At 38.9% G+C, this 21214-nt stretch overlaps 1 protein-coding gene across 20 annotated transcripts in view; it reads right to left on the reverse strand.

Moving 5' to 3' along the window:
* The window catches only part of KIDINS220 (kinase D interacting substrate 220), a 108780-nt gene that overhangs the window by 42787 nt on the left and 44779 nt on the right, over positions 1–21214 (reverse strand). For all 20 annotated transcript variants that reach the window (XR_007129861.1, XM_047743814.1, XM_047743812.1 and 17 more), the window contains exons 17-22: positions 20839–21128; positions 19960–20100; positions 18980–19223; positions 18727–18815; positions 17161–17305; positions 5825–5987 (exon numbers count right to left, since the gene is read on the reverse strand). Coding sequence is in view for 19 of the 20 variants with exons in the window: in XM_047743814.1 (XP_047599770.1) it covers positions 5825–5987; positions 17161–17305; positions 18727–18815; positions 18980–19223; positions 19960–20100; positions 20839–21128 (1072 nt within the window). In the remaining variant the exon portion in view is untranslated. The remainder of the gene's footprint in view (positions 1–5824; positions 5988–17160; positions 17306–18726; positions 18816–18979; positions 19224–19959; positions 20101–20838; positions 21129–21214) is intronic.

A 21214-nucleotide genomic window follows, 5' to 3' on the forward strand; every position in this document is an offset into this window, starting at 1 on the left:
ATCAAGTTGCTATAAAAATAAATGAGGCTTTTTATGGATTAAAAAATAAATTTTACTACTAGCGTTAAAAATACTATTTTCTGATTGTTTTTATCAAATCAGATTTCTTTAATAAAATAAATGAATATCAATTATATACTGCTGTTTTTGTCTGCTGTAAATAAAAGTTTTTATTATTCAAATGACAAGCAATGGAATCAAAGAACTCAACTATAGTTAGCTAGAAATAGTCATCTAAATTATTCTAAAATATTCCAATATATGTTCTTTCAATATGCTGATCAAATTGTCTTGCCATAGTTTTTCATTCCAAATCATCTTAAATTCAATTACTAAGTCAATTCCTTAATGAATTCTTGAAGATTCTTACTCCATTGTCTTTTTCTCTCTTCCTTAGAGTATCTACAAAATAGACTTTATAAGTATTTGTAGGCATATAAATCACACTTTTTTCTTAAAAAAAAAAAAAAAAGCTACAGGCACCTGGGTGGCTCAGTCAGTTAAGTGTCTGCCTTCAGCTCAGGTCATGATCCCGGGGTCCTGGGATGGAGGCCTGCATCAACTCCCTGCTCAGCGGGGAATCTGCTTCTCCCTCTGCCCTTACCCTGCCCATGCTTTCTCTCTCATTCTCTCTCTTCCTCTCTCTCTCTCTCTCTCTATCTCAAATAAATAAAATCTTTTTTAAAAATCTAAAAATCCCCCAAATCCAATGCATAAATGGATGGCAGGCCCAGCAAGTGCCAAAGTCTAAAATAATGATTAACTTAATGGCAAAACAAAGTTCTGATTATCTCATTTTATCTCCAATATAGAATATTCTCTATCTCCTACTCATCTTGGTTTCTTCAAGAAAAGAAAAGAAAGAAAAGAAGAGGCAAGACTTTAGGAAAACATGTTATGTTCAAATGATAGTATCTAAAATGAGATCAAATTGCTCCTCTCCTTTTTGTATCTTTCGTCTTCCTGCCACTATCCCAGCAAAGATTAAACAGGAAACTGCAAAACTAGTACTTTCTAATTTAAAGTACTACCTGACAATAAATTAAAAGCTCTGTCTCACACACATGCTCAGCACCTTCTATCCGGTGTAACGTGCAGGAACAAGAAATTCTCTACAAAGAAACTGGACACTGTGGACTTTTTAGGATCTATGTGATTGCACCTGAAAAATTTCCTAACCCCAGAGTTGCAGATTCTGATCATACTTGACCTCCTTGATGGACTCTCCATCTTATTTCCTTCCTGTAGGGTCTGAGATAGCTAACTTGGCCTCCTAGCAATTTCTAGATCTCAGTTCTTAACACACTAGTGAGCGCTGCCCCTCCTGCATCCATTTGCTTCCTATGTTTTAAAGTTACTGGTACTGACATTAGAATCGATCAATGAACCAAGCGTGGTTTGTGATTCACTCTGCCACCATGAAACAAAACATTGTTTTTTTTTAAGCCTTCAATAAAGCTATGTTTATATACATAATGATTCTCAACTACATGAAGCATGTGCGTAAAGGTTATTGAAATTAGATGAGTTTACTAAGAAGTACAGTTCTTGGATACATTTAATTTAAACTATATCCTTAAGTTAAAATGTTAACAAAGCAACAAATAATTATTATTCAATATTTGCATCTCCTTTCTCCCAAGGGAAAAATACTAGTTCCCCAAAACATCTATTTATTTATTCACTTACTCTTATAATATGCTCAAAAGGATTTCAAAGGTATAATCGCAATACTATTACCAACAACAAGCTCAAGATTTCTTTGCAGTTAATTCTGTCCTTAGGATATATTCTACTAAGAATAAAGAGTCAGAATACTAAGTTCAAAGGTGATTGAATTAATTATTTTCTCTGTGTGGTTATCTTATCAATGTAATATGCAGTTAGGATCATTTCTTTCTGTTTTCATTTGATACTAGGATTTGCTTTTATCCATCCTCTTTATTTTGGAATAAAGAGGAGAGTCCAACCACATGAAAACGTAGAGAGGCCTCATCTCCTATCTGTGCATCCACGACAGACAAGGATTCTCACCAGGATCTGGTTTACCCTTCCTCAGAGTTTGTTTTCTATTTTTACAATAAAAGAATACCTACCTATTTATATACAAATGTTCTTATTCCTCCTTCTTTCTTGTATAAACACTATCATGTTGTACGTTCTTTCATACTTTGCTACTTTCACTTAACGCATCCTGAAAATTCCTCCATATCACAGAGTTTCTCCTCATTCTTTTCTACAGTTATAAGGTATTAGGGTGCATGTGCTAAAATCCACTCAACCAACGTTCCTATACATGTATGCTTAAGCTGCAGGGTTTTGTTATTTGTGGTGTACACTCAGAGTAAATTTCTGCAAGTGGGATCGCTGGACTGAAAGCAAATATACATGTACCTATTCAGCACTGTATCTCCAGCAACCAGCAGCAGACCCACAAACAATAAGCACTTAATATATTTTTGTTGGATTGAACTGAAATATGAATTTCTTTGAGGACATTAAAAACCTTTTATTTGGGGCGCCTGGGTGGCTCAGTGGGTTAAAGCCTCTGCCTTCGGCTCAGGTCATGATCCCAGGGTCCTGGGATCGAGCCCTGCGTCGGGCTCTCCCCTCAGCGGGGAGCCTGCTTCTGCCTCTCTCTCTGCCTGCCTCTCTGCCTACTTGTGATCTCTGTCTGTCAAATAAATAAATAAAATATTTTAAAAAAAAAAAAACCTTTTATTTATTGTCACAACTCTCCTGCTTCTGTCTCCTGGGGACCCACCTTCTTCATAGAACATGTAGAAGGCCCAGCACCTGAGACTTCAAGCACACGGCCCTTGACGTGTAAAAAGCTGATTAGTGTTTCTGTAATCCTGAGACACAGTGTACTTCTAAGCAATATACTCGACTAAAGGAAGGTAAAAAGCCTGACCGGAGTCCCTTCTTTACCCAAACCACAGACTGACATGGACTATATCTATTTGGTTAAAGGTGGGGGGGAAGGGGGATGGAAGAACAACTGAAAAATGTACTACCTATTAGGTTATCTTAGAGAAAGCTGATGTTTTTATGAAGGCAAAGAAAAACTGTAGAAAAAAATAATATAGCAATGCCTGCTTAATAGGTGAGTTGTCACTGGAGTAAGACCATTTATATTAAACATCTTGTGTCTTACACAGAGTATTACTATCTTCTAATATTCTAGAAGGAAATGGAGAACACAGAAATGTAAAAACTTCAGACACTTCATTTTCATCATAAACTTTCAGTGTCTCAAGTATCCCAGACAGGGCTACTGCTGAAGAAAATTCCGACGCTTTGCAGGGCTGTGAGCGGCAGCGCCCTCTGCAGGTGGCCTCTGCAGCCAGCTACTCGGCTCTCCCGCTCAGCGGCTGGGAGACATTCAGGAAGTGACTCACCTTGTCTGGGCTTCGATTTGCTCTGGTGTAAAATAAGAATCACAACACTGCTTCACAGATTGTGAGAATCAAAGGTGTTAAAGCGTAGAGAACAGTGACAGGCACGTAAGTAGTTTACGGTCTCTGAGAGGCCTGGGTGGAAAGAGCTCTGCTACTTACGAGCTAAGCGACTTTGGGAAGCGACCTCAACTTTCTGAAGCACAATCCTCCTTGTTAGTAAGGAACTGCTCTAACCACCGAGCCTTCTCAAGCTGCGAGAGAACTAAGGCCCCGGCAGAGAACCTGGTGCCTGAGGAAGAGAGGCTGGAGATACACGCGCCAGAAGGAGAAAACGCGAATGAGGAGCGACCCCTCCTCCTTACGGAGGGCCCCTGTGAGAGAAACAGCTCTCCTGCTGCCCGCATTTCAAATTACCTGAACCCGACTGCACTACTCTAGCAACAATACCGATTCACAGACTCTAAGAATCCCCTTTATAGTTCCTAAATGAACGCTCAGTCCTTTCTCAGACATATTTTTATTTACACACAAATAATTTCTCAGGGATAAGCTAAAGTGCCAAAGGACCACCTGTCCATGCTACTTAGCACTTTGTGTAAAAAATACACCATGTGAAGAATAAATCCCATTATATTGGTATGAATTATAATTAAGAAGTTAAAACGTTAAAAAAGTTCAATTTTAACTGCTGAATAATAACTGTACTCATCTAGCAAACAATCATAACTACACAACACGTTATGATGTAAAACTTATTCACGAAATAAAACAATATTTTTCTACACAACCAAGAGAAAAACCAATCGTATATCTTATAAGAAAAAGATAATTTCTAAAATATCAAAGAGCAGAAGCAACTCAGTGCCACTTATCTATAGCATGTGGCCATTATGTATCACTGCCATCTGCTGGAACACTTACTGGATAGAGCACACGGTTTAAACAACTTTAATATAAATTAAACAGCAAAACCAAGAAGAGTTCATATCTGTAGACTATTACCACACCATTCTCTGTAATCCTAAAGCTAGTTATTTACCTAGGATTTAAAAAAATACATATATGAAAAATGGGGAGGGGCCCCTCCATGGTCCACTTGGTTAAGCAACCAACTCTTGATTTCAGCTTGTCATGATCTCAGGGTCCTGAAGTGGAGCCCCGCATTGGGCCCTGCACTCAGCATGGAGTCTGAGTGTCCTCTCCCTATCCCTCTGCCCTTCCCTCATTCTCTTGCCCCCCCCCTCTCTAAAGTAAATAAAAGCTTTAAAAAATATGGGGATTGGGGCACCTGGGTGGCTCAGTGGTTTAAGCCACTGCCTTCAGCTCAGGTCATGATCTCAGGGTCCTGGGATCGAGTCCCGCATCGGGCTCTCTGCTCGGCAGGGAGCCTGCTTCCCTCTCACTCTCTCTGCCTGACTCTCTGCCTACTTGTGATCTCTCTCTGTCAAAGAAATTAAAAAAAAAAAAAAAAAAAAAAAAAAAAATATATATATATATATATATATATATAAAATATGGGGATTGAAAAATCAGGAAAAACCGTATGCTGACAGTACTTTAAGAAAAAACTTTTGTAATCTCAGAAGTTTTAATATAGGAACTATATACTAAATGCTTTGTTAGAGTTAGCATTTCATTTATATGTTAAAATAATTGTTTCAGTGACACCGAGTTTTATAAAATTGTCTAATTTCTTGGTAATATTTGTTTTCTAAGGGAAATTTATTTCAAACAGCAATTGAACACTGAAGGTATTAAGTATTCTGACAAAAAGGATTTTAACTTCATTTCTGAATTGATAAATTGTCAACTCTTAAAACTTTACATACCTGACATTTCACTGAACCTTAACTGCATGTTATTTAAGAAAAAATTTAATTTATCAATTTTAGAAGTACTTCAAATCACTGAGCTTAAAGTAACAATAAATTACTGTTTAATGCAGAGAATGTTTTCCAGCTTATATTCAGTTTCAAAACTCCTCCAGATACAAAACTGAAAATATCTGCACTAATGACTTAAAAAATTTAACCTCCTTAATATTCAATGAAGACACTTAGAATAAAAAAATAAAATGGAAATAATAATAACATTTCAAGATTTGCATTTTGTATGTACAAATACACAAAACTAATAGAACTATTAACTTTTTTTTACCATGTAAGTTACACTGAAAAGGAAAGACTATGTCCAACTGAAGATGTAAATTTTACATTAGATATTTACCTGTGCTAACATGACTCCAAAATTATAATGGAATTAATGAGAATGGTTGAATCCATCCAGAAGTATACATTTCATGCATATTATTTTGTATTCACTTTGCTTTATATGTATTAACTTATAACTGTAAGTTATAAATTATAACTTATAACTAACTCAATCTAAAATAAAGTGAAATATCAAGAGGCCAGACAAAGTACCTTTCATAGATGGTTTTTAATGTCATTTGATCTGGAATACCTTCAGTCTCTTCCAAATATAATATGAGCCATGAAGTTCGGTAAGGCCATTGCTCAGTAAGGTTGATCCAGCTAGCAAGCCTGTCCCAGTTGAAACTAATCTGATTGGCTCTCAGTAATCGTCCTTTAAAAAAATATAAAAACATTCTAAAATTAATAGATGTGTACTATTATACTAAGTGAAACATTTAGCATGTTGACAAGTATTTTAAATATTTAAAAGTTGCAACTTAATTTACATTGCAAATTCAAATCTACTATTTCCAGGGCTTCTATAATCCAAAGAGCTGTACTGGAAAAATTCTAGGGATTAAACACAATTCTGTTTAATTCTAAAGTAATTTTTTGGTGTCATTTGCCACTAGTGTTATAATCTGCTTTGACCATGCACATGCAGGCAAAAATCCTTCAGAACTATGTGTCAGCCAGTCTCAACACTGCCCACAATCAGACAGCAGAACATCGATGCACCCGTGAGAGACCCCATCCCCTAAAGTGCCATCTCAGCTGCTAGGCAAATGGTACAGTGCATTAGAAGGTGATCGGTTCTATGGAACAAATGAATAAAGCAAGGTATACGTATAGAAGGAGGAAGTAAAATTTATATAAGATAACAAAGGAAGTTCCCGGTGAAAAGCTGACTTTTAAGCAAAAACTTCAAAGGAGATGAGAAGGCCAGTATACATCTCTCCAAAGAAAGATCATTACAGGCAGAAGCAGAAGCCCTTGGGCAGAAACACGCCTGGCATTTTCAGGACACAGCAAAGAGGTCAGTAAGGGATCGAAGAGCAGGGTAGAAGATGAGGTCAGAGATAGGGAAAGAGGTAGAGAGAAAGACATCAAAAAGGGCCCTGTAAGAAACTGTAAGGACTTAATATTTTTATCTTTAGCAAAACGGGAAAACAAGAGAGTTCTGAGCAGAGAAATAACATGACTGGCTTCTGTTTCAAAAGGACACTGTAGCTGCTGCATGGAGAACAGACCACAGAGGAAAGAGGAGGAGCAGGCGACTGCTGTAATGAATACAGATGAGACACAATGATGCAGAGGACAAGCGTAGTATGTTACAAACCACGACAAGTGGTTAGATTCTGGATATGGTCTGAAAACAGAACTCAGTGATGTACTACAGATTGGAAAGGGTATATGTAAACATGGTATCAAGGTTCTTCCCCGTCAGGAAACTGGAAAAAGAGTTGCATTAACTGAGATGGGAGACGATGGATGGATTCAGTTTGGGGCAGGGGATCCGGAGTTCACTTTTGGACATGGTATGGTCTCAGACATGTATTAGACCCCACTAGGTATCAAGCAGGCAGCTGGAGAACAACAAGGCTGAAGATATACATCTGAGAATCTTTTGCATGTAAATGGTATGTAACCCTTTGGGACTAAATGAGATCACCAAAGGAGCTGGTTCAGATAAAAAAGAGAAGAAAAATTGACAGCACCAGGGGCATCCTGACACTAAGGGTAAGGGTAGATGAGGTTTTTATGGTACTTATTATTACGTGACTTTATATGTTCTGTCTTTACCAACAGGGCAAGAACTTTATCTTGTTCACTGCCTATCTCCACAATACCCAGACTGATACCTGGCATATCAAGATACTCATGATATATTTATTAAATATGTACAAAGATACTGATAACATACTAGAACATTTCCATTGTAGAACATAATCAATTTAAGGGGAGGAGGAGTCAAGATGGCGGAGAAGTAGCAGCTGAGACTACTTCGGGTAGCGGGAGATCAGCTAAATAGCTTATCTAAAGATTGCAAACACCTACAAATCCAACGGGAGATTGAAGAGAAGAAGAACAGCAATTCCAGAAACAGAAAATCAACCACTATCTGAAAGGTAGGACTGGCGGAGAAGTGAATCCAAAGCGACGGGAAGATAGACCGCGGGGGGAGGGGCCGGCTCCCGGCGAGCGGCGGAGCAACGGAGCAAAATCAGGACTTTTAAAAGTCTGTTCCGCTGAGGGACATCGCTCCAGAGGCTTAACTGGAAGCCCAGGCGGGGTCAGCGCGGCCTCAGCTCCCGCAGGGTCGCAGAAGGATCGGGGGTGTCTCAGTGTCGCAGAGCTTACCGGTATTAGAACGGGAAATCCGGCTGCAGAGACAGAGCCGAGGAGTGACTCTCAGCTCGGGGTTGCCTTGAGCCGGTCGCAGGCTCGGTCAGCTCGGAGCGCGGCCGGAGGCCAGGGTGACGAGAGTCATTTGGCACTGTTCTCTGAGGGCGCACTGAGGAGTGGGGCCCCGGGCTCTCGGCTCCTCCGGGCCGGACACCGGGAGGCCGCCATCTTTATTCCCGTCCTCCGGACTCTACGGAAAGCGCTCAGGGAACAAAAGCTCCCGAAAGCGAACCCGAGCGGATGACTCAGCGCGGCCCCGGGTAAGGGCGGTGCAACTCCGCCTGGGGCAAAGACGCTTGAGAATCACTACAACGGGCCCCTCCCCCAGAAGATCTACGGGAAACCCAGCCAGGACCAAGTTCACCTACCAAGGAGAACGGCGGAATTCCAGAGGAGAAGAAAGCAAAGCATTGAACTCATGGCTTTCTCCCCATGATTTTTTAGCCTTGCAGTTAATTTAATTTTTTTTCTTTTTCAATTTTTTTTTCTTTTTCTCTTCTTCTGCTAAATTTTTTTTAACTTTTACCGTTTTCTTTTTTTAACGTTTTTTAAATAGTTTATCTAATATATATATTTTTTTTCCTCTTTTTATATTTTTTCTTTATCGGCTTTCTTTTTTTTAATAGTTTATTTTTTTTCTTTTTTTTTTTTTCTTTTTTCTTTCTTTCTGAACCCCTTTTTATCCCCTTTCTCCCCCCTCACAATTCGGGATCTCTTCTGATTTGGCTAAAGCATATTTTCCTGGGGTTGTTGCCACCCTTTTAGTATTTTACTTGCTCCTTCATAAACTCTTATCTGGACAAAATGACAAGGCGGAAAAATTCACAACAAAAAAAAGAACAAGAGGCAGTACCAAAGGCTAGGGACCTAATCAATACAGACATTGGTAATATGTCAGATATAGAGTTCAGAATGACGATTCTCAAGGTTCTAGCCGGGCTTGAAAAAGGCATGGAAGATATTAAAGCAACCCTCTCGGGAGATATAAAAGCCCTTTCTGGAGAAATAAAAGAACTAAAATCTAACCAAGTTGAAATCAAAAAAGCTATTAATGAGGTGCAATCAAAAATGGAGGCTCTCACTGCTAGGATAAATGAGGCAGAAGAAAGAATTAGCGATATAGAAGACCAAATGACAGAGAATAAAGAAGCTGAGCAAAAGAGGGACAAACAGCTACTGGACCACGAGGGGAGAATTCGAGAGATAAGTGACACCATAAGACGAAACAACATTAGAATAATTGGGATTCCAGAAGAAGAGGAAACAGAGAGGGGAGCAGAAGGTATATTGGAGAGAATTATTGGAGAGAATTTCCCCAATATGGCAAAGGGAACAAGCATCAAAATTCAGGAGGTTCAGAGAACCCCCCCTCAAAATCAATAAGAATAGGTCCACACCCCGTCACCTAATAGTAAAATTTACAAGTCTTAGTGACAAAGAAAAGATCCTGAAGGCAGCCCGGGAAAAGAAGTCTGTAACGTACAATGGTAAAAATATTAGATTGGCAGCAGACTTATCCACAGAGACCTGGCAGGCCAGAAAAAGCTGGCATGATATATTCAGAGTACTAAATGAGAAAAACATGCAGCCAAGAATACTATATCCAGCTAGGCTATCATTGAAAATAGAAGGAGAGATTAAAAGCTTCCAGGACAAACAAAAACTGAAAGAATTTGCAAATACCAAACCAGCTCTACAGGAAATATTGAAAGGGGTCCTCTAAGCAAAGAGAGACCCTCAAAGTAGTAGATCAGAAAGAAACAGAGACAATATACAATAACAGTCACCTTACAGGCAATACGATGGCACTAAATTCATATCTCTCAATACTTACCCTGAATGTGAATGGGCTAAATGCCCCAATCAAAAGACACAGGGTATCAGAATGGATAAAAAAACAAAAACCATCTATATGTTGCCTACAAGAAACTCATCTTAAACCCGAAGACACCTCCAGGTTTAAAGTGAGGGGGTGGAAAAGAATTTACCATGCTAATGGACATCAGAAGAAAGCAGGAGTGGCAATCCTTATATCAGATCAATTAGATTTTAAGCCAAAGACTATAATAAGAGATGAGGAAGGACACTATATCATACTCAAAGGAACTGTCCAACAAGAAGATCTAACAATTTTAAATATCTATGCCCCTAACGTGGGAGCAGCCAACTATATAAACCAATTAATAACAAAATCAAAGAAACACATCGACAAGAATACAATAATAGTAGGGGATTTTAACACTCCCCTCACTGAAATGGACAGATCATCCAAGCAAAAGATCAACAAGGAAATCAAGGCCTTAAATGACACACTGGACCAGATGGACATCACAGATATATTCAGAACATTTCATCCCAAAGCAACAGAATACACATTCTTCTCTAGTGCACATGGAACATTCTCCAGAATAGATCACATTCTTGGTCCTAAATCAAGTCTCAACCAGTATCAAAAGATTGGGATCATTCCCTGCATATTTTCAGACCACAATGCTCTAAAGCTAGAACTCAATAACAAGAGGAAATTTGGAAAGAACCCAAATACATGGAGACTAAACAGCATCCTTCTAAAGAATGAATGGGTCAACCAGGAAATTAAAGAAGAATTGAAAAAATTTATGGAAACAAATGATAATGAAAACACAACGGTTCAGAATCTGTGGGACACAACAAAGGCAGTCCTGAGAGGAAAATATATAGCGGTACAAGCCTTTCTCAAGAAACAAGAAAGGTCTCAGGTATACAACCTAACCCTACACCTAAAGGAGCTGGAGAAAGAACAAGAAAGAAACCCTAAACCCAGCAGGAGAAGAGAAATCATAAAGATCAGAGCAGAAATCAATGAAATAGGAACCAAAAAAACAATAGAACAAATCAACGAAACTAGGAGCTGGTTCTTTGAAAGAATTAATAAGATTGATAAACCCCTGGCCAGACTTATCAAAAAGAAAAGAGAAAGGACCCAAATAAATAAAATCATGAATGAAAGAGGAGAGATCACAATGAACACCAAAGAAATACAGACAATTATAAGAACATACTATGAGCAACTCTACGCCAACAAATTTGACAATCTGGAAGAAATGGATGCATTCCTAGAGACATATAAACTACCACAACTGAACCAGGAAGAAATAGAAAGCCTGAACAGACCCATAACCAGTAAGGAGATTGAAACAGTCATCAAAAATCTCCAAACAAACAAAAGCCCAGGGCCAGACGGCTTCCCGGGGGAATTCTACCAAACATTTAAAGAAGAACTAATTCCTATTTTCCTGAAACTGTTCCAAAAAATAGAAATAGAAGGAAACTTCCAAACTCATTTTATGAGGCCAGCATCACCTTGATCCCAAAACCAGACAAGGATCCCAACAAAAAAGAGAACTACAGACCAATATCCTTGATGAACACAGATGCAAAAATTCTCGCCAAAATACTAGCCAATAGGATTCAACAGTACATTAAAAGGATTATTCACCACGACCAAGTGGGATTTATTCCAGGGCTGCAAGGTTGGTTCAACATCCGCAAATCAATCAATGTGATACAACACATTAATAAAAGAAAGAACAAGAACCATATGATACTCTCCATAGATGCTGAAAAAGCATTTGACAAAGTACAGCATCCCTTCCTGATCAAAACTCTTCAAAGTGTAGGGATAGACGGCACATACCTCAATATTATCAAAGCCATCTATGAAAAACCCACTGCAAATATCATTCTCAATGGAGAAAAACTGAAAGCTTTTCCGCTAAGGTCAGGAACACGGCAGGGATGTCCGTTATCACCACTGCTATTCAACATAGTACTAGAAGTCCTAGCCTCAGCAATCAGACAACAAAAGGAAATTAAAGGCATCCAAATCGGCAAAGAAGAAGTCAAACTATCACTCTTTGCAGATGATATGATACTATATGTGGAAAACCCAAAAGACTCCACTCCAAAACTGCTAGAACTTGTACAGGAATTCAGTAAAGTGTCAGGATATAAAATCAATGCACAGAAATCAGTTGAATTTCTCTACACCAACAAGACAGAAGAAAGAGAAATTAAAGAGTCCATCCCATTTACAATTGCACCCAAAACTATAAGATACCTAGGAATAAACCTAACCAAAGGACTAAGAATCTATACTCAGAAAACTATAAAGTACTCATGAAAGAAATTGAGGAAGACACAAAGAAATGGAAAAATGTTCCATGCTCCTGGATTGGAAGAATAAATATTGTGAAAATGTCTATGCTACCTAAAGCAATCTACACATTTAATGCAATTCCTATCAAAGTACCATCCATGTTTTTCAAAGAAATTGAACAAATAATCCTAAAATTTATATGGAACCAGAAAAGACCTCGAATAGCCAAAGGAATATTGAAAAAGAAAGCCAAAGTTGGTGGCATCACAATTCCGGACTTCAAGCTCTATTACAAAGCTGTCATCATCAAGACAGCATGGTACTGGCACAAAAACAGACACATAGATCAATGGAACAGAATAGAGAGCCCAGAAATAGACCCTCAACTCTATGGTCAACTCATCTTCGACAAAGCAGGAAAGAATGTCCAATGGAAAAAAGACAGCCTCTTCAATAAATGGTGTTGGGAAAATTGGACAGCCACATGCAGAAAAATGAAATTGGATCATTTCCTTACACCACACACGAAAATAGACTCAAAATGGATGAAGGATCTCAATGTGAGAAAGGAATCCATCAAAATCCTCGAGGAGAACACAGGCAGCAACCTCTTCGACGTCAGCCGCAGCAACATCTTCCTAGGAACATCACCAAAGGCAAGGGAAGCAAGGGCAAAAATGAACTTTTGGGATTTTATCAAGATCAAAAGCTTTTGCACAGCAAAGGAAACAGTGAACAAAACCAAAAGACAACTGACAGAATGGGAGAAGATATTTGCAAATGACATATCAGATAAAGGGCTAGTGTCCAAAATCTATAAAGAACTTAGCAAACTCAACACCCAAAGAACAAATAATCCAATCAAGAAATGGGCAGAGGACATGAACAGACATTTCTGCAAAGAAGACATCCAGATGGCCAACAGACACATGAAAAAGTGCTCCATATCACTCGGCATCAGGGAAATACAAATCAAAACCACCATGAGATATCATCTCACACCAGTCAGAATGGCTAAAATTAACAAGTCAGGAAATGACAGATGCTGGCGAGGATGCGGAGAAAGGGGAACCCTCCTACACTGTTGGTGGGAATGCAAGCTCGTGCAACCACTCTGGAAAACAGCATGGAGGTTCCTCAAAATGTTGAAAATAGAACTACCCTATGACCCTGCAATTGCACTGCTGGGTATTTACCCTAAAGATACAAACGTAGTGATCCGAAGGGGCACGTGCACCCGAATGTTTATAGCAGCAATGTCTACAATAGCCAAACTATGGAAAGAACCTAGATGTCCATCTACAGACGAATGGATAAAGAAGATGTGGTATATATACACAATGGAATACTATGCAGCCATCAAAAGAAATGAAATCTTGCCATTTGCGACGACGTGGATGGAACTAGAGGGTATCATGCTTAGCGAAATAAGTCAATCGGAGAAAGACAACTATCATATGATCTCCCTGATATGAGGGAGAGGAGATGCAACATGGGGGGTTGAGGGGGTAGGAGAAGAGTAAATGAAACAAGATGGGATTGGGAGGGAGACAAACCATAAGTGACTCTTAATCTCACAAAACAAACTGAGGGTTGATGGGGGGAGGGGGTTGGGAGAGGGGGTGGGGTTATGGATATTGGGGAGGGTATGTGCTATGGTGAGTGTTGTGAAGTGTGTAAACCTGGCGATTCGCAGACTTGTACCCCTGGGGATAAAAATATATGTTTATAAAGCTGTAAAAAAAAGAAAAAAGAAAAAAGAAAGGATGAATACCCAAGTTTTGTAGCAACATGGACGGGACTGGAAGAGATTATGCTGAGTGAAATAAGTCAAGCAGAGAGAGTCAATTATCATATGGTTTCACTTATTTGTGGAGCATAACAAATAGCATGGAGGACAAGGGGAGATGGAGAGGAGAAGGGAGTTGAGGGAAATTGGAAGGGGAGGTGAACCATGAGAGACTATGGACTCTGAAAAACGATCTGAGAATTTTGAAGGGGTGGGGGGTGGGAGGTTGGGAGCACCAGGTGGTGGGTATTGTAGAGGGCACGGATTGCATAGAGCACTGGGTGTGGTGCAAAAATAATGAATATTGTTATGCTGAAAAAATAAAAATTAAAAAAAAAAAAAGAACATAATTTAATAAAGTTTGAGACCTCACTTAAAGGGATTTAATAACCAAAAATATTGCACATATATTAGACACAACCTCACTTGCAGTTTAGTTTATAGCATGCACCCCAACCTTATTCTAAAAGCAAATTCCAGTATAACTATCGTAATAGTGTTAACACTAGTCAATATTACTAAGTACCATTCAATATCATGCAAAGGAACATATACTTACATATTAAATTTATATTTATGTTTATATGTATTTAAATTTATATGTAAGCATTAACATGGTGAAGAGCAGAATTCTATGCATGGAATCCAGTCACAGGGCACTAATCTTCAATTTCATTGTCAGCATTATTTATTTATTTATTTATTTATTTATTTATTTATTTATTTATTAAAGATTTATTTATTTGACAAAGAGAAATCACAAGCAGGCAGAGAGGCAGGCGAAGAGAGAGTGGGAAGCAGGCTCCCCGCTGAGCAGAGAGCCTGACACGGGACTCGACCCCAGGACCCTGAGATCAGGACCTGAGCTGAAGGCAGTGGCTTAACCCACTCAGCCACCCAGGCGCCCCAGCATTTTTATTTAAAATGTCATTTGAAAACTGAAACAACTGCAGCATATAAAATGTGAATTTCAACTTTAAAATTTTATTTACTTATTTATTTTATTTGAGAGAGAGAGAGAGCAAGCGAGCGAGCACGGGCATATGAGTAAGAGTGCAAGGGCAGAGGGAGGTAGATACAGATTCTCTGCCGAGCAGGGAGCCTGAGGATCCTAGGATGATCCTAGGACACTAGGATCATGACCTGAACCGAAAACAGATGCTTAACCAACTGAGCCACCCAGGCTTCCCTGAATTTCAACATTTTAAATTATAAGTTAATTAATATCCATGTTCATGGATTGGAAGACTCAATATTGATATTTTAACCCAAGTCATCTAAAATTCAATGAAATCTGTCAAAATTCCCATAACCTTTTTCACAGAAATAGAAAAACCCATCCTAAAATTCATATGGAATCTGTGACAATGAATAGCCAAAATAATCCTGAAAAAGAAGAACAAAACCGGAAGACTCATACTTCCTTATCTCAAAACTGACTACAAAGCCACAGCAATCAAAACAGTACAGAATAGCATAAACACAGGCATACAGGTCAATAGAATAGAACAGAACAGGAGAGCCCAGAAATAAATCCCCATGTATATGGTGAAATGATTTTGACAAGGGTGCCAAGACCATTAGATGGGAAAAGGACGGTCTCTTCAATAAATGGTGCTGGGGAAACTGGAGATCCACATGCTTAAGAATGAAGTTGAACCCCTACTTAACACCATATATAAAAATTAACTCAAAATAGATCAGGTTACCTAAATGTAACTTAAAACAATAAAATGCTTAGAATAAAGCATAGGACAAAAACTTCTCAACACCGGATTTGGCAGTGCTTTCTCGAATAGAACACCAAAGGCATATAAACAACAACAACAACAACAAAAACAGACAAACGGAACTTCATGAAAATTTTAAAATTCTGTACACCAAAAGGCACTATCCACAAAGTAAAAATGCAACCCACAGAATGGGAGAAAACATCTGCAAATCATGTATATGGCAAGGAATTAATATCCACAATAGAGGGAACTTCTACTAAACTCAACAATGAAAAACCCAAACAACTCTATCCAAAAATGGACAAAAGACTTAGATAAACATTTCTCCAAAGAAGATACAGGAATGGCCAATAAGCATATGAAAAGATGCTCAACAACACCAATCACTAGGAAAACGCAAATCCAATCGACAATGAGATACTACCTCTCACCTAATAGAATGGAAATAGAAATAGAAACAAGTGTTGGCGAGGATGTAGAGAAATTGGAACCTTTGTGCATGGTTGGTAGGAATGTAAAATGGTGGAGCCATGGAAAACAGAATTAAGGTTCCTCAAAAAATTCAAAAATAGAAATACCCAGCAACTCCATTTCTGAGTATATATCCAAAAGAACTGAAATCATGGTCATGGAAAATATTTAGATGCACTCGTGTTCATAGCAGCATTATTCACAAGATCTAAAATATGGAAGCAACCCACATGTCCATCAACAAATGAATGGTTAAGCCAAAATGTGATATATGCATACAACAGACTACTACTCATTCTTTAAAAGGAAAGAAATTCTGCATGCTACAACATGAACCTTGAACACATTATGTTAAGTGAAATAAGCCAGTCACAAAAAGGTAAATACTATATGGTTCCACTTATATGAGGTACTTAGCATAGTAATATTCTGTAGAGACAGAAAATAGAACAGTGGTTGCAAGGCACTGAAGGAGGGGAAAAAGGGGAATTATGATATAATGGGTACAGAGTTTCAGTTTTACAAGACGGAGAGAATTATGGGGATAGGTGGTAGTGATGGCCACACAACAGTATGAATCCATTTAATCCTACCAAACTGTACCCTTGAATATGGTTAAGACAGTAAATTTTGTTGTGTATTTTATTTAACCCAATAAAAAAAGAAAAAAATCTGTCATTTGAAAACTGAAACAATAGCGGTGTATAAAATCTGAATGTCAACATTTTAAATTATAAGTTAATTATACTCAGTCATACAAATTAGCATAAAATTATCTTTATACAGAGAGAAAAACCTGAGGTGAAATAAAAGATTTTTTTAAATCATCGAGTTTTAAAAATAACAGTGTACAACCGATGGTTGATTTTCATCGTCAAAACTAATGTAGGTTTTATTAGATATACTTAATGCAAATAAAAGTGGTACACAGCAGTACAAACGTTACGAACACAGTACATCCTTTTGTTTCTGAAACTGAATTGCTTTCCTAATGTGATCAAGTTTATTATCTACTATAAGAAGTTACCTGTCACAGAAACAATATTAAGTAACCTTCTCATGGTCTGAGGACTTATGTCACTGAACCAGTCCTCGGTAACCAGCAGTTTTGTAAGATCAAAGGACATCTGCCGAGTAATGGTCCGCTGCATCTGCCTTCTCCGGTAAGTATCCTGAAAGAGTTTAAGAACAATGAGAATGAACCAATACTTCAAGTCTGAGAACTTAGGGCTTTTTGAGAAGTTATGGTATGTTTATGATGACAACAAAAACAATCCAAAATGTTAGTCAAAGAGGAAGATTATATAACAATAATAGGCATTATTACTGTTATTCCCGGAGGCAGATCTTTACAGAGCAGTTATAAAGTAGTATTAGCAACAACTGCATCCAATGGTGTGGTTTAACTTCAGATGTATTTTGATTTATTGCTGTACAGGTAGAGAAAGCTAAATGCCTTGAAGATTATAAATAAGCAAAATTTGGTAGAGAATTCAAGTCAAACTCTTATAGGAGTTCCAATATCAGAGGGACCCTGAAATAATAGAGTACATAAACTCTTTATTTCAAGGATTCAGCATTTTGATGTTTAGGTGATTTTTAAATGTATGACAACTACGTTTACATATGGGTAAGAATTAGAGGCACACCTTCTAGTCGGAGGAAGAACAGGCACAACAAAGGCGAGTTCTCCTCTGAAGTCATGGTGGATGCAAGCACAGGGAGCCCAAGAGGCCAGACTACTAAGAGACAAATTCGAAATGGGAAATGATACCCTCCTAATTTAGTATTACCAATTGTCTTTCATAATAATTTTGCATTCATACTTGTGCACGTTAGAGACATAAAATCAAAACATCAAAATGTCACTGAAAACACGTATAAAATGTCTCAAATATAATGGTAGCAAACCAGAAAAAGAAAAGAGTACCAGTGCCAGCCCAGCGTTAAGTGGCACTCTCACCGTCCCGTACTGTCAAGTGGATATCTCCCTATCTTGTAACATGCCCTCGATCTATGTACAAAACAGGATTCTAAGAGTGGGGTAGGGCAGGGAAAACCTGAGTGTTCGAGGAGAAACCCAGATGGCCGGGCAGGACACAAAATCACTGCGTGGGTGTAAAAGAAAGGGACGGAGCTCGCAGACATCAGAGAGGGACGAAGGTCAGCAGGAAGCGCACGGAGCTCTTCTCACACCATGAGCCTCTTTCCCCGCTATAGTCTGGTGGCAATGGGCACCTGGAATGGGTACAACCTGACCTGGAATGGATATGGGGCTTCTCCACCCTGGATGACATCCTCTGGAGAGCTTTAAAATCTCACTCGCAGAGAGCCTAATTCGGCTGCTCTGAGGCAGGGTGCCCGGGAACAGGCCAGGAGAGGAGGGGGACTACCGTCCAATCCACAGTTGCTATGGGCTCCAGGTTCACGTAGTTCCTAAAAAGCCATCTGAAGCCTAAAGGAAATTCAGTAATAAAATATATTGGATGAACTTAATGCAGCATCTACAGCAGCTTATATTTAAGTAGCATCACCTTCGCTCTACTTGAACAGCAGCACAAGAACACGTGGCTCAGAACAAGGGGCAGCTTACCCGTCTGTTCAGGGCTGTTCTGCTACCGAGCTTAGTCAGCTCTCCCAGGCTGTTCTGTGAAACTCTTCTGTCAGCATCTTCCTGGGTCCCTTAAAGAATTTGTCGAGAGAGCACCACTGTATTAAAATTCTGTCGTACATGACATACAAAGAGAAGTGAAATACCAACAGTATTTTTCAAGGTAAAAGGTGAGTCACCGTAAAACATTACATAACTATTTCAAACCGAAGTGCCCGCGGAACTGACTCTTTACCTGCAGTATCTGGGCACGGAATGTCCCCATTTGTCGTTGAAGTCACAAGAAATTTTCTTGCATTGCTGAGTCCACGACTATTAAGAAAAACAGGTAAGTGAACTATATTGCGCATATAGTCGTGTCCGTTTATATTTGAATCACGAAGCACGCTGTTGAGGTTCTGGTTAATTGCCTTGATGATAATATGTGGATCACTTGCAAAAATGGCAATGAAGGGGCCTTTTGAAAACAGAACTCGGACCTGTGGTAGAAAAAATGTGTACTTATGATACAAAGTTCAAATTATCCAAAACAACAAAAAGCCTCTCAAAATCCATATTATCCTTTGGTGACTATATTTTTTAAATATTACTTTTTTCAAAATATTATTTCATATGAAAATAAATTTCATTAAGGTCTCACTCTGGTTGTTCACCATCTGACAATTTTTCATCACCTGTGATAAAACCTAACTGTGATTAAAAACTGTGATAAAACCTCCACAGAAAACAATTAACCCTGTCCTATTCTGAGATATTTGTAGCCTACATAAAAGGCAAGATCAACACACACAGACATATTTGTGAGCAGACATGAGGCGCTGGGCACACTGGTGTCTCTCCACAGCTACACACTACGGCTTTACCATGCCTCATAGAGAGCCACTGATGTACCCCAACTTCAACAAAAACTACAGATTCTGGGGGTTCCCTACCGTTGCCTCTGATTCTAACCATAATCATCTGCAAAAGAAAGCTGGAGTCACATCATGGACTTTAGAGCTACTCTGTTCATTTGCTCACACAGCCATTGGGCTAAAATTGTTTAAATCTGTTTGTGATGAGACATTTACTCCTGTTATGCTTTTGCACTTAAAAAAAAATGGTTGGTTTTACAAAAGAAAAAGTACTATTCAAATTCCACTTGAGAAATTCACAAGTCATTCCCCTCGGCTGCCACATGTGACAAATGTAAGTTTCAGGATAGCTAAGACATACAGTGTCCAGCATCTGGAGTACTTTGTCCTGCTCGCAGGCATCCAGTCCATCAATGATCACCACCAGCCTTGTCTGATTCTGAGTGAAACTGTCAATGGTTTTTGCCATCCTGGCCATCAACTCTACTTCACACTTAAGAACCTGCACAACAGAAAGGACAGAAGCACTGAAGATGTAAGAAATTGAAGCACATTTCTTAAAAAGCCTGACAGAATCTCATCTAACGGGAAGAAAAGAAATCCCAAGTCCTCACAGCCAGTTCTGGTCCCACGTAAAACTGCGGTGAGTGCTTCACAATTTATAAAGTGACTTTACATAAATTAGAGCCCTTTACCCTTATAATGAGGTAGCCACAGTCATAACCACTTCAAAAGGACACACTAGGCTGAGTGACTTATTTACCGAGATCACATGCTCTGAAAGTCACTGAATGCAAATTCAAACACCACATTACAGTTGGCTCCTGATGGCCTGTGACCTTGATCAAAGGAAAGGGGCTATAGATATTCTATGAAGTCCCTTTTGAATCTAAAAGTACAGTCCTATTTTATATGTTTTAGTGGTTTAATGTGCCATCTCTACTGAGGAGCCTATCTGTAGGAAACCCAGGAAACCCAGTGTTATTAGGTAGGTGGTGGTGACCTGTGGAGCAATCTCCTAACTCCTAGGAATACCTTATAAAAGTCTATTTTATAAAAACCTGTATTGTTTTAATTTTTCCCACTTCAAACATACATTTCCAAAGGGCAAATGTGGACTAAAACTAAAAACAAATGCAACACTGTAACATTGACAGAGTCCATGCCCTAAAGCCCCACCATCAAGGTCATGGTGGCATACTCACATTCAGTTACTTCCTAATGATCCGTGAGTGCTTACCTTCATGAATCCTTCACTTTTTAGTTTGTGCAGTTTGGAGGCAGCATTATGGAGGCGTTTCCTCTGAGAATTCAGGAGAGAGTCCAGCACCTGCCACCACGTACGGCAGTTCAGCACGAAGGCCAATCCCACTATTGATGCGATTGATATGAGGACAGCATTCACCGTCAGATGTTTCGGGTCGACTCTGAAGATAGCCAGGAGAGTAATTCCAGCAATAATGCAGCCGAAGATAAAAAGGAAGATGACAAAGGATGGCAGGCAACAGGTCTTTTTCCATTTCTTTTTGCCTGTAAGACAGAAAATGGTTTTACCAATTACTTACATACCACGTATCTAGAAGACCATAAACATGACAGTCATGGCATATGAATTT

This window comes from Lutra lutra, chromosome 9 (assembly GCF_902655055.1).
Source record: "Lutra lutra chromosome 9, mLutLut1.2, whole genome shotgun sequence".
NCBI lineage: Eukaryota > Metazoa > Chordata > Mammalia > Carnivora > Mustelidae > Lutra > Lutra lutra.